We start from the raw sequence: 15,015 nt of genomic DNA on the forward strand, positions 1-15,015 counted from the left end.
ACTATCTGGACTTTCTGTGGTAAATGCAACTTTTGAATTTGCTCTCCAGATAGCGTGATATTTTGGTTTCTGTTCCTTGAATATAATAATCATGTCGTTGATGAGAAGAAAGCAAATGCTGATCGTCCCCCTTCAGACGCTCAAAGAGAGCAGGTGAAACGTTATCAGATTACATCAGCTGGATGCCTTTTGAGGCTTTTGCTGAAAACACAGATGACGGAAAACGGTGTAACGTCATATATGTAGCCCACGTTGGGGGGGTGGGTGGGGAGGAGGGGCAAATAACACCGAGTGACTCATGCAAAGAGTTTAGAAAAGCAAACGAAAGACAGCAAAAATTTTGCTCAGTGATCAAACCTCCCTGGTGAATTTCCACATCGCAGGGGGGGCCCCCCCTTGATTTGTCGACTCTTCCCCCACCCCCTCATGCCAGGCAGTCAACTTACTACTCCTTTCACATTTGCTTTCCTGATGCAATCGCCGGCATGTTGTCTGTTTCTACCAAGGATGCAATCGGACGGTTTGCATGCGGACAACCATTTCATGCTTGTGAGAGTCGATGGGGACGCACCTTGTGTTCTCTGAATCATATCGCTATGTCTTGGTCGTTGGGTGATCACATGCAAACGGTGCGCAGCGCTGACCTTGGTGCGAACGCCTAATGAGGATGGAGCACTCACTCACAGTCATTTAGTGGAAAAGATTGGCTCTCAAAATCCCCATGATGGGACACTCCCGTAACTGACAAATTCATCTCAGCACCTGACACAATTAAATGTGTAAGTGTGGAGAGTTTAGCTTTCTGTGCACTCCAAAATCATTTTCCCCACGAAGCAGCCCGGTAGTCCAGTGGTTAGCACGTCGGCTTCACAGTGCAGAGGTACCGGGTTCGATTCCAGCTCCGGCCTCCCTGTGTGGAATTTGCTTGTTCTCCCCGGGCCTGCGTGGGTTTTCTCCGGGTGCTCCGGTTTCCTCCCACATTCCAAAAACATGCGTGGCAGGCTGATTGGACGCTCTAAATTGTCCCTAGGTGTGAGTGTGAGTGCGAATGGTTGTTCGTTTCTGTGTGCCCTGTGATTGGCTGGCAACCGATTCAGGGTGTCCCCCGCCTACTGCCCGAAGACAGCTGGGATAGGCTCCAGCACCCCCGCGACCCTAGTGAGGATCAAGCGGTTCGGAAGATGAATGAATGAATGAATGAATTATTTTAGATTCGCCTATGCGGGATTTATAAACATTGCTTTTTCTTGTCCAGAGAGGCAAACCGTTACGTAATTAGCACAATGCTATAATATCTGTTCTGGCTGGCATAAGCGCCATCTTAAATTGGATGGAAAGATGTTTTACATGAAGCCAGAGTAGCTGTTTTTGTGCCAAAACACCTTAAGAGTCAATTGCCCGTCACACTCGCACTTGTGGTGTTTAACGCTACACGGCGAAGGCTGAATTTAGCATGCTAACATGCTAACGTCATGCTCGCAGTTGTGATTTTTCATTCTACACAGCGAAGGCTGATGTTAACATGCTAACATGCTAGTCATTGAACGCATCAGAAAGGGCGAAGTTTGTGGGTGTAGGGTAGTTTGTCAGATGATTGATTTGATAAAAAATAAACAAAGCAGTAACCTTTGAATTTGCTCTCCAGATCGTGTGATATTTTGATTTCTGTCCCTTGAACAGTTGACGGTAAATGGCAGTCTGATGCTAGCATTAAACGGGTATTTCCAATACTTTATTGAGCCTAGGCATCTATTTTACAATAAAAGAAACCTTTTCACACTCAAAGCATTATCACGTAGCAAGGTGGTGGTGGACCCCAAAAAGCAGGCAGGAGGGAGGAGCGGGGTGTATTTGAAGAATTGTATTTAAAACAAAGAAAACTAAATCCAAAACACACAAAGTCCAAAGTATCAAACAAAAACCATGACTAAATCTAAAACATAACAATGAACTAAACATGACAGAAAACAAGAGCAAACAGCAACACACATGACAGTAGCGAGAAGCAACAATGACCCGACACAGAGTGTTTGGGCAGGAGTCCTTTTATACAACTACCAAATGACCAACAGGTGTGCAGCTGCCGGGGGGGCCCTACAGTGCCACCTGTTGGTCCCTAAACCGAATCATGACAAGCATAAAGTATTAGACGACTCCAAATATGTTTTTATTGTGATGTACGAATGGGAACATAATGAGCGTTATGAGGCACAGATTAATTTTACCTTCCGCCATCTAGTGGAAGAGCAGTTATTTGTTCTGTCTGTCATCCATCCATTTTCTGAACCGCTTAATCCTCACTAGGGTCGCGGGGGGTGCTGGAGCCTATCCCAGCTGTCTTCGGGCAGTAGGGGGGACACCCTGAATCGGTTGCCAGCCAATCACAGGGCACACAGAAACGAACAACCATCCGCGCTCACACTCACACCTAGGGACAATTGTAGAGTGTTCAATCAGCCTGCCATGCATGTTTTTGGAATGTGGGAGGAAACCGGAGCACCCGGAGAAAACCCACGCAGGCCCGGGGAGAACATGCAAACTCCACACAGGGAGGCCGGAGCTGGAATCGAACCCGGTACCTCTGCACTGTGAAGCCGACGTGCTAACCACTGGACTACCAGGCCGCCCTCTGTCTGTCATTTATATATAGAATGTCACTGGCACAGTTAGATGAACAGAGATACAGTATATGTAGTAATTGCATAATAACATTTGGACCAAGGTGAAATTGAACCATTTTCCACGGGAGTTGGGAATCACTGCATTAGACATGAGTGTTTATCAAATCAAAGGTCGGGCAGGAGCAGTGATCAAAACCCACGGGAGACCATTAAAGACTCCACACAAAGGGCAAGGTGTCCATCTAACTAAGGAGTTAGTTAAAAAAATTGTGCACCCATTTTCCCAAATGCTTCATGACCTAATTACATAAGTGCGTTACTGATCTAGCGTATTTTCTTAGTGTTCCCAGCATGACTGTAAACAACCTGGTAAGATTCAAGAAATGAAAACACATCACTTCTGTAGGCAGCATTTACATACACGACACATGGCGATTGGCAACAACGTTTTGATATGTGATTCTTTTGATACTCTTTCAAAGGGGGTTTCACATGAGTCACGTAGTAATGTTTAAAAGACACTCGCATTTCAGATGCGCTGCTCTCAGGGCAGACGGAAGAGACGCAGTCAACTCGCACCCGTTGGGGAAAGAGCAAGTCAGGCTCCATCAAGACAGGTCAGTGAATACCTAATGCGCAACAGCCATTCCAATACATTTGTAACAGCGCCTACATCAAAACAACAATGTTGAATTGTTTGATGCTGTCGCAGAGTTTGGTATCTTTTTTAAGCAACTCAACGTTGACTGTTCGAAATGATCTCTTGCAGCATTCCACCAAAAGCGAGTCGGGCACGTTGGGTGATGATCAACAAAAGTCCCAGAATGAAGTTAATGCTAATCGTGATAGGGGTTGATGTCATCGGACACCTGCCATTGTTAGCATTAGCTTCACTTTGGGAGCAGACGTGCAAGATCGTTGGAGCTCATCGCCACGACTGAGGAATGATATCTCAAGAGACAAAAAAATCTCTTCCTTCTTAACGGTTCTAAATGTCGTTTTTTTTTACTTAGGTCTGTTCCTGATTGTATTACGCGTGTGTCCGCAAAACCGTCGCTCGCGTGTGTTTTATTTCATGAAACCATGACTGCGGATGTTCAAGAATGACTTCTCAAGTCACGTCGTTTGCTTGTCGTGGAGTGAAAGTGATCCTTGCGATCGATGTCGACTGTAAGAAAGCATTCCTTTTAGACTTTTATCTTCAGAGCAGTTGAACATCTATTAGAGTATTTCGTACACGTCCTATATATTGAATCAATGAGTCATTCAGTGTGTGAGATGAGATCATCAATCCTATACAGTATGCTCACAGTACTTTGTGATTGTTTTATTTTTGTGATGCAGTGTGAATTTCTTCTCATGAGAATATGTGCAGACAGTGTGTGTGTGTGTGTGTGTGTGTGTGCTTTGGCTCAAAAAAAGGATGAGAAACACCGCAGTGTGATGCGTGTACCGGCTCTTAACCAGCTGACGCAAAGCGCACGACTCAAAGAAACAATCTAGCAATGAAACACGATTATTCCGCCATGCAATCATTTTTGCAGTCCATGAATCTTGACAGCTGCAGACTTAATTAAATTATGAATGATCAAAACTGGGTCCCGTACCATTTCCAAGGATCCAATGTGATGCGAGCGTGTCTAAAATGTGCCAACCAACCCCGGGTGGGCCCCCGCACGCACCAGCCGGCAAAGGGGCGGGCCGGCACGCTCAGCTGATGGCTGAGCTGCTCCACGGCACACGATTTCTCATTCCTCGCTGGGCGAACGTGGTCACTCCAGACCCTTTTCCTCGCCAATTACTCCCAATGTGGAAGGCTTCATGAACTTGCAGCTGCAACTTAATGGGGCACGTTGACCTGCTCCCGCCGCGTGTTATGGTAGCCAGCCCGGGTGCGGGTTTTGTCCCGTGATGGGGAGAAGAATCACGTGGAGCCACGGCGCCGTCATCCTGCTGACCTTCCTCGCGAGCTCGTGTCGGGCCATCACTCTGGACTCCATCCTCTGGAGCAGCGGCAACACAAAGTGGGTACTTTCTTTGTAATTTGTTATGATGGTCATCTTGGCACGACGGCGATGGACTTACTATTCATGCGTTCATGAAACGATTTGCACATGATTTAAATGAATGGGGTTTTTTTTGGGTCCATAGTTTAAGGCAGGGGTGCCCATTAGGTAGATCCTGATCTACCGGTAGATCTAAGACAGGTTCCCAAGTAGATCCGAGGAGTGTCGAGAAGAAAAAAAACAAACAACCATTTGTGTGTCTTTGTACATGTTAGTAATATATTTTTTGTGTTAATATACACTGCACACTAATCAGTCTCATTTTCACTAAAAAAAATAATATCCATCCATCCATCCATCCATTTTCTGAACCGCTTAATCCTCACTAGGGTGGCGGGGGGTGCTGGAGCCTATCCCAGCCCTCTTCGGGCATTAGGCGGGGGACACCCTGGATCAGTTGCCAGCCAATCGCAGGGCACACAGAGACGAACAACCATCCACGCTCACATTCACACCTAGGGACAATTTAGAGCGTCCAATCAGCCTGCCATGCATGTTTTTGGAATGTGGGAGGAAACCGGAGCACCCGGAGAAAACCCACGCAGGCCCGGGGAGAACATGGAAACTCCACACAGGGAGGTCGGAGCTGGAATCGAACCCGGTACCTCTGCACTGTGAAGCCGACGTGCTAACCACTGGGCTACCGGGCCGGCTTCACTAAAAAATATATTTAAAAAATAAAATAAAGCAGGTAAATCTTAAATTTGTGCGTGTGTGTGTGTGTGTGTGTGTGTGTGTGCGCGCGCCGGTAAGGGTAGATCCCGTGAGGTTAGTTGATCAAAAAGTAGATCTTTGATCCAAAAAGTTTGGGCACCCCTGGTTTAAGGCTTTGTGTTTTCATTTTTTTTAAATCAAAGTGGACACCTGCATAATTGCTGCTCCCCCCCCCTCCCCCCTTGGTTAAGACGTGTTAGAAGCCTTCACGCAAACGAAACTTTTATATCATACTGAAAAATGGTAGAAATGGGTTCACCGGGCTCAAGCTGCTCCCCCGTGGCCATCTCTAGTCCCAAGACCTTAAACCCCCCTTGAAGACTTGTGGAGTCAGCTCAAGAGAAGAGTGCAGAAGAGAGGCGACCCGGGTCGCCCGCTTTAGATGTCTCCCTCCTCCAAAGCAGCAGATCGGGATTGTGATCAGCTTTCTATCAAGCTGATTGTTTCACTCAGCTGTGTCGGAAGAGGGAGACATCTAGAACAGGCTGGATAGGGACTCTGTAGGACCGCGCTTTGACACCGCTGATTTAGAGAGATTGTGCAAAGACAAATGGTTGAAGATTCTTCTTTCTGTATTCTCCCATCTTTGGAAAAAAAATTCGGAGAAAAGTGGATGCCATTTTTTTTTTTGGCCAAAGGAGCTTGTGCAAAGTCTAAACATCAATGGTGCAAATAAGTGGAGCACACATTTTTTTCATTCATTCATTCATCCATCTTCCGAGCCGCTTGATCCTCACTAGGGTCGCGGGGGGTGCTGGAGCCTATCCCAGCCGTCTTCGGGCAGTAGGCGGGGGACACCCTGAATCGGTTGCCAGCCAATCGCAGGGCACACAGACACGAACAATCATTCGGACTAACAATCACACCTAGGGACAATTTAGAGTGTTCAATCAGCCTGCCACGCATGTTTTTTGGAGTGTGGGAGGAAACCGGAGCACCCGGAGAAAACCCACGTAGACCCTGAATCAGTTGCCAGCCAATCGCAGGGCACACTAAGACACCTATGGACAATTTAGAGCGTCCAATCAGCCTGCCATGCATGTTTTTGGAATGTGGGAGGAAACCGGAGCACCCGGAGAAAACCCACGCAGGCCCTGAATCAGTTGCCAGCCAATCGCAGGGCACACTAAGACACCTATGAACAATTTAGAGCGTCCAATCAGCCTGCCATGCATATTTTTGGAATGTGGGAGGAAACCGGAGCACCCGGAGAAAACCCACTCAGGCCCGGAGAGAACATGCAAACTCCACACAGGGAGGCCGGAGCTGGAATCGAACCCGGTACCTCTGCACTGTGAAGCCGACGTGCTAGCCACTGGTCTACCGGGCCGCCCACACATTTTTTGTTCGGAAATAATTCCTTCTTACTGTGGGATGTTCATCATACAAGGACACGAGTCTCCTAAAAATGACTTGCAAGCAAGGCGGCGACAGTAACCGGTGCTCAGAAACGATGCCGCTGCAGCAGTTTTGGTGTCACGATGCTCACCTGCAGTGACCTTCAATCCGGTGCGGTCCGTTGAGGTCAGCAAACTGAGATCTTGCTGTCCTCGATCTGTGATTTGAGGACATCCGAGATCAGAACATTGGACATGACGGCTCCAAAACGAATTTTCTTCAGGTCATTGTTGACTTCGTATTGTCGTTCTTCGCAGCTTCACTCCAGGTCAAGGTCTGGTCCTCTCCCCTCAGATTGGGGACAAGATGGACATTGTCTGTCCAAGGGCGGATGCCGCCAAAGGCCAAAAGGAAGAATTCTACCGAATCTACTTGGTCTCCCGAAGTCAGATGGAGAGCTGCGCTATAGACAAGACCAACGCCCCCCTGCTGAACTGCGACAAGCCACACCGGGATGTCAAGTTCACGTTCAAGTTCCAGGAGTTCAGCCCCAACTTGTGGGGGCTGGAGTTCCTCAAGGGGAAGGATTACTACATCACTTGTAAGTTGATTCATTTTTTTTCGCCGTGTAATTCGCCTTCTTTGGGAGTAGGTGAGCATCGTCAGATGAGAGCGACAAGCTGCTTGGGTCCTACAGGTGTTTTTACATAGCAGCATCCCCCCCCCGTAGCCTTCCGCACGATCACCCACCCATCCTGATCCAGCAAGAGGCCATCATCCTTGTCGCCCACCCCCACTCTCAATTTGTCAGCTGGCGTGAGAGTCGCCGTGGCCTCGTTATCGGACTGCTGTCAGTCGAAGCGGCGCATCTTAGCGCCAAGCGATGCATGAGATCGTGAACAAGTGTGAGCGTGCAGACCCACCGCCCCCCCCCCCAACCCGCCCGCCTCGCGGCGCTCTGACAGCACACTCGGTCGGCTCTGGCAGGACAGTGCCCATTCTGAGGGCTTACATGCCCCAAATCACATGAGGCTTTTACAGCATCAGGCAGATTTGACGCGAGCTTTCGCGTTGCCCGTGCGATGTTGTTATCTGACCTAAATGCTCCTAACAAGTGTGTTCGTCTTTGTGCGGAGGCGCGGGTGTTTGCTTGCGACTGGGGTGACACAGAGTTCTTGGTGTAGAGTTCCTTCTTTATACGGCAAAGGCACACGTATTAACTTTATTCAATAATCCTTTTGCATCTGGAGCTGAAAGTTTATTTAGCTCAGCCATCAACTGTCCAATAAAAATTTTATTTGCTAAATAATTTATGAAGATCATTTATTTAATCGAAAATGCTACAGCTTCCCGGGTTTTGGTTGGTTGAGATCTTTAAATCGCCTTCTGCGTGTTGTGCAGAGATCAGATTAGATAGATTGATAGATGGATAAATGGATAGATAGATAGATAGATAGATAGATAGATAGATAGATAGATAGATAGATAGATAGATAGATAGATAGATAGATAGATAGATAGATAGATAGATAGATGGATGGATGGATGGATGGATGGATGGATGGATGGATGGATGGATGGATGGATGGATGGATGGATGGATGGATGGATGGATGGATGGATGGATGGATGGATGGATGGATGGATGGATGGATGGATGGATGGATGGATGGATAGATAGATAGATAGATAGATAGATAGATAGATAGATAGATAGATAGATAGATAGATAGATAGATAGATAGATAGATAGATAGATAGATAGATAGATAGATAGATAGATAGATAGATAGATATCAGAATGTAGCTGCTAGCTAGTTAGCTAGCTAGCTCACCATGCAGATCAACGACCATAGATAGATCGAGATAGATACTATCTATCTATCTATCTATCTATCTATCTATCTATCTATCTATCTATCTATCTATCTATCTATCTATCTATCTATCTATCTATCTATCTATCTATCTATCTATCTATCTATCTATCTATCTATCTATCTATCTATCTATCTATCTATCTAAGAATGTAGCTGCTAGCTAGTTAGCTAGCTAGCTCACCATGCAGATCGACGACCATAGATAGACCGAGATAGATAGATACTATCTATCTATCTATCTATCTATCTATCTATCTATCTATCTATCTATCTATCTATCTATCTATCTATCTATCTATCTATCTATCTATCTATCTATCTATCTATCTAAGAATGTAGCTGCTAGCTAGCTAGCTAGCTTACCACGCAGATAGACGACCGCTCGCTACTTAGCTAGATGCAGGAAGATGCTAGCAAGGTTGGTAGCTTGCAAGGTATCCAATTAAATAGACTGTAGTAGCCACAATGAAGAAAGTATATGCAGTAATGGCTACTATTTGGCGTAACAATGAAATCTAAAATAACGTTATAAATGATGGAAGGTGAAAAGATTCTTAGAAATGGAATTACTGTGTTTTGATTACTATCCCGTGTGCTAATGCGGTCATGCGTAGATTTATCATCATCTATTCGATTCTTGGCGGTTCGGTTTCCTTGTGTAGCTTGTTGAGAGCAACAAGCTTGAAGAAACACCTCTCACAAAGCAAGCGGTGCTGTTCTAAAGCACCACGAACGACGACGACAGTCACAAACACGTTGTCCAATTTTGAACCTTGTCAATCAAAACCAAGCATCAAACAACTGACCAATCGCTTCTGATGTATACGTAATAGGAAGGGCGACAGTATTTGCTTCAGGTGTCACGCTGCAGTTTGTGTGCACGTCTGCATTTTCCTTCCCCGAAAGTGACGCAACATTTCGCAACTACCGCCCGTGTGATCATCGTCTTTGACAATAGCTTCGCTTGGACTAACGATGCTCGCTTGCTCTCTGCGTCAGCCACGTCTACAGGCTCTCTGCAAGGTCTGGATAACACGAACGGAGGAGTGTGCAGGACCAAATCCATGAAGATGGTGCTAAGAGTCGGGCAAAGTAAGACCTTGTGGATGGATATGTTTGGAAGCATCACAACTTAACACGAGACACGAGAGATGAGTGTTAGCTTCCAAAAGCAAAATAATGATGTCACCGCCTCCTAAAAGTGTTGGATAATCTGCTGTCGTCAATAATCTCCCATCCTTACTTCGAACCTCCAACGGCTACACGCCATCAGTACTGACTCGCGTGCGACCATTTAGACGGCAGTTACCCTTCAATTTTCTCTCTCAGTGTTGACTAATCGTGCACAGAAGACGCTTATCTTAGTGAGATGCTAAAATAAACACACACACATCATATGAACGTGATGGGTGTCAAACATAAATATGGTAGTGATTGTACATTTTTTTTCTTAAGTGCGACGCTGTATTTGAGAGCGTTTGGAACTATCGGACAGTCCACTATGTGTGCGCAACGAAATGCTTGGAAGTTCTGAATTTGTTGATGGCCCCAAAGTGCAGTTTTGCAGTACGCTTCACATGAATAATTGAAGAGTGGGACTTCAACATGGAAATTCAGCATTTTGTGTGTTTGTCAACTGATCTTGCAAATACGGGGGTTGCTTTCATGTTGGAAAACGCCATTGCACAAGCAAACATTTTAGCGGCAACAGAAACCAGTAACCACTGAAAGGATTTAGTCGTGCGCATATATTCATGGCATTAATGGGAGTCGTTGACATTCAACACATCATCTTTAGAAAAGTAAGATTTGTGCTTTTGCCTTGGAATTCAACTTTCAATTAAGTTAGCAGCTATACATTATTGATAGAGTGAATGCAGTGTGAGAAAAAACATCTTTTTAGCTCAGAATTACTGAAAAAAAAAACAAAGTAATATTTGGGAGAAAGAAAATCAAAGGCCCGTCGACAGATATCACCTTGCGCGTTGCAAAGAGTGGATGTTTCCGTTTCTTGATGTGTTCAATTGCTTTCGTCGCAGGTTCTTCGGATCCTCGATTAACACTTCAGGAATCGCCGACCAGATTTTCACCGACAAAACTACAACCGAAAACAAAGGATGCAGCTGAAGAGCATGATATCAAGAACAAAACTGGCAAGTTCAATATTTCACTGACAGTAAAATGCAGCTCATTAGAACTTTATTTTTGCACCCCTCTCCCGACCTCCAAACCTGTGAAATGCGTTTGGAAAATATGCTCAATTTAGAAAAAAAAAAAAGCAACACGGATGTAAAGATGAAGCCGCTTCAAGTGTCGAGGAATCAAATCGGCTGTGCTCACACCCACAACGGCGCAAAAAAAAATTTTCAACTGCGCCGTGCTGCGTGCGCATCTGCAAAAATATCAAAAGCCAGTCTTACCTGCCTCTGTGCAGATTTAAACAATGCCTCAGAACCAGGCCTCAGACCTGGACTACTTGAAATCATGTTTTGAAATATTCCTTAGGTAGAGTTAAGGAAGGGATTGGGTCGCTCACTAGCAATTTTAAGAACAATGACTATAATTAGTCTAACTTCTTGAATTACCGAAATGATTAAACCGGCCCATTAATTTCCGTTTTCCACTGCACAGTAATGGCTCGGTTCGATTTGGAGCCACTCGTTGGTTTTCCACAGACAGCGTGGAGTGAGTTCTCACTCAATGTGGTCTGAACGGAGGTGGGAAAGGGATGTCTGTCTCGACATGTAACCCTGTGAATGACTGGCAACCAACCCAAGCTTTTCCTAAGTGGGGATCGGCTCCAGCTGTCTGAGACTCTGAACGTCCAAACTGCAGATAGAAAACGAAGGCCTGCGTGGTTTTCCATGGCAACATTTTAGCGCCTTAGTTGTCCCTGAAGGCCACGCCGATGATCTTCCCGACTCTGAGTCATGATCACGAACAACACTGGAATGTGGCTGTTGGCCGAAATCCGATGCCGAATTAGTCCTAAACGGGAGCTGTTCCAACAAAAGATTAGCGAAAATTGCCAGATCAGGAATCTACTTGACCATCGAGCACCGGCAATGTTTACTTAATTGGAACGCTCGTATTCCGCTTTGGCCAAAGCGCCTTACATAGCAAGTACCGTACGGTCATTGGATCCTAAGCTGAGTGGGTACTACATTATAGAATGAAACTGCAGCACAGATACTCTGGCTGCGCAAATGACTGTTTAAGATCCGATAAAGAGCTCAAGAATCCCTAAACGCCTTCCTTTGACCCTTCGGAAAATATTATAAAATATATACAGAATGCCAGGACTTGATAATGTGAAAAAAGTAGCGTATGTGTCGCGGCTGCTTGTCTTCACACTCCCCCCATACAAAAATGTCAACGTATGTGTGACTTTAGAACGAGAAGTGTGTAAGGAATGCGAATAGCAGCGGAGAGGTGTGATGAAACTCATTATCCGGAGCAGCACAAGCCCAGCAATATTGCCGTGCTCCGCCATTGTTGTTTTGTGCATGCCCAGACTGAACTCATACTGCGGGGCTGACGTGTTTTTCCATTTTCACAGGCAGTATTTAGCGTCGATGTGAAACATTTTCAATTTTTTTGTGATTTCAGGCCCCCGGAAACGCATAGAGCCAAAGAAAATCTTGTTTCAGTCACGACAAAATGTTTGCCCCCAGGCACACGATAAAATATGATGGAAAGTGTCTGTAGGTTATTCTACTGGATAGTTTCTGTAGTTGTAATGGAGAACAGTCCAAAATATTCATTCATTCATTCATCTTCCGAGCCGCTTGATCCTCACTAGGGTCGCGGGGGGTGCTGGAGCCTATCCCAGCTGTCTTCGGGCAGTAGGCGGGGAACACCCTGAATCGGTTGGCAGCCAATCGCAGGGCACACAGAAACGAACAACCATCCACGCTCACACTCACACCTAGGGACAATTTAGAGTGTTCAATCAGCCTGCCACGCATGTTTTTTGGAATGTGGGAGGAAACCGGAGCACCCGGAGAAAACCCACGCAGGCCTGGGGAGAACATGCCAGTCCAAAAATAATTTGGCGTATTTCTAGAGCACTTTCAAACAGCCATCGCTGCATACAAAGTGCTGTACACGGAGCGATTTAATATACACAATAAACAGTAAGTCCACCGGTAGTCCAGTGGTTAGCACGTCGGCTTCACAGTGCAGAGGTTCCGGGTTCGATTCCAGCTCCGACCTCCCTGTGTGGAGTTTGCATGTTCTCCCCGGGCCTTTGTGGGTTTTCTCCGGGTGCTCCGGTTTCCTCCCACATTCCAAAAACATGCATGGCAGTTCTGATTGAAGGGCGGCCCGGTAGTCCAGTGGTTAGCACGTCGGCTTCACAGTGCAGAGGTTCCGGGTTCGATTCCAGCTCCGGCCTCCCTGTGTGGAGTTTGCATGTTCTCCCCGGGCCTTTGTGGGTTTTCTCCGGGTGCTCCGGTTTCCTCCCACATTCCAAAAACATGCATGGCTGGCTGATTGGACGCTCTAAATTGTCCCTAGGTGTGAGTGTGAGCGTGGATGGTTGTTCGTCTATGTGTGCCCTGCGATTGGCTGGCAACCGATTCAGGGTGTCCCCCGCCTACTGCCCGGAGACAGCTGGGATAGGCTCCAGCACCCCCCTCGACCCTAGTGAGGATCTAGCGGTACGGCAGATGAATGAATGAATGAATAAACAGTAAAGGCGGTAGAAAGCACCAAGCAGTAAAATCAAGAACAAATCTAAGTCATGCTTAGTCGAACGCCAAAAAATACAAAAAGTTGCCGTATTTTGTCGACACCTCCCGCCCGTGAAGCGGCGCCGAGCAAACCGACTTTTGAACAAAAACGTGAGCGTCGCGACAAGTTGTTCGCTCCTGCCATCTTTCTCCGTCGCCTTTGTTTTGTTTCGACTCGTTGTTGGTTGCAAAGACCAGTCGGCGTGCGTGCGCGTCCTCGGTCCAGCCCCTTGATCGATCCCTTCGGGCCGCAGTTTTCCTCCCCAGTGAATCGCATGTTCGCACGTCGCAACAATCGCAGACGTCCCCGTCGCTCAGTCCCATTCACTCTTTCATCTGCGTTTCTGCTCCCCCTCTCTGTGTCCCGTTGCCCGTGACAGACGCGGGCTCAGAAGCAGGGCAGCTCAACCCCGGTGGCGGTGGCGGCTCGCCGCCAGGACTGTTGATCTGGGTTGTCTCGGCCTGTGTGATCCTCCTCCTCCTCCTCATCGCCATCCCGTCGGCCGTGCTGTGCAAGTGCCGTCGCTGCGTCCCAGATAGGCAGCGGTCTGCGTCTGTGTCGCTCAACACTTTAGCCGTGCCAAAGCGGGACAGCATCAGCAGCGACAACGTCGGCTCGGAACGCAGCGAGATCGTCTTTGCTCCGCAGGCGTCCGACGGTAGACTCTGTCGACATTTTGAGCGTTTGAGCGGCGAATACGGAGCTCCTGTTTACATCGTGAAGGAGATTACGCCGCAGAGTCCCGCCAACATTTACTACAAAGTCTAATTTTTGCCATTTTTTTTCCCCGCTCGCTAATGACGTTATTCGCTATAAGGACGAATTGGACCAAAACTGGCTTCGTATCATGAATCTTTTTTTTGTTTTTGGAGAGACTAATCGGTTATCGATTACACAGACTTTGTAAATAAATGATTTACCAATTCGAATTTCTAATTGAAACTGTTTTCAAGTCTTCTGGTCTCATCTTGTATCTTTCGTAAATATGTACAGTGTGTTTTCAACGTATTTATTTATTTTGTATTACAAATGCTGTACCCAATTGCGAGTGCTTCAAGCACCTTCATATTTCATTTCTAGAACTTTAAAAATGGTACAAAAACTGTATTAGGTGAAATAAAAATGTTAATTTGTGGTTTGTATCCAAGTTTTCAACAATGTTGACATAATTTGCAGTCACTGTGCCTTTCCGTTACATTTATTTAGGATTTGGTGGAACAGGGGTGTCAAATTCAATTTCACATTGCAGGCCGCATACGGCCTCAATAGATGTCGAGTGGGTCTGACCATTCAAATTATATCATACTCTGCTAAAAATAACCAACATATCATGTCTTTCCTTTGTTTTTGGTATAGTGAAGCACAAGAACATGAGGAAAATATTGACATTTAATGAACATATCTTTTACCAAACATTTCATGAAACACATTAGATTTCCTTAGAAAAATGTGCAATTTACTTTTTATCATTCACATACCTGTACATATGCATTGCAACTGATCCCACTGATTGTACAAAGGCACAAAACTTTAGCGAGTAATTGGTATTGAAAAATGCTTTTTAAGATTAAACGAGATTTATAACGAAATTATTTTTTTAAACCATTTACACATGTGCATACAAAATCAAAATTGAATCCCTGCCTACACTTTACAAACTAA

At 46.0% G+C, this 15,015-nt stretch overlaps 2 protein-coding genes across 2 annotated transcripts in view; one reads left to right on the forward strand and one right to left on the reverse strand.

Annotated features, from left to right (window-relative positions):
- Positions 1-15,015, reverse strand: part of rasa3 (RAS p21 protein activator 3) — a 221,221-nt gene that overhangs the window by 103,385 nt on the left and 102,821 nt on the right. The gene's annotated exons all lie outside the window — the stretch shown is intronic.
- Positions 4,161-14,488, forward strand: LOC127598942 (ephrin-B2a-like). Its single transcript, XM_052062556.1, has 5 exons — positions 4,161-4,645; positions 7,057-7,340; positions 9,619-9,711; positions 10,659-10,772; positions 13,733-14,488. Exons 1-5 carry the CDS (start codon positions 4,533-4,535, stop codon positions 14,119-14,121), a joined length of 993 nt encoding a protein of 330 aa, XP_051918516.1. The 5' UTR covers positions 4,161-4,532; the 3' UTR covers positions 14,122-14,488.

This window comes from Hippocampus zosterae, chromosome 4 (genome assembly GCF_025434085.1).
Source record: "Hippocampus zosterae strain Florida chromosome 4, ASM2543408v3, whole genome shotgun sequence".
NCBI lineage: Eukaryota > Metazoa > Chordata > Actinopteri > Syngnathiformes > Syngnathidae > Hippocampus > Hippocampus zosterae.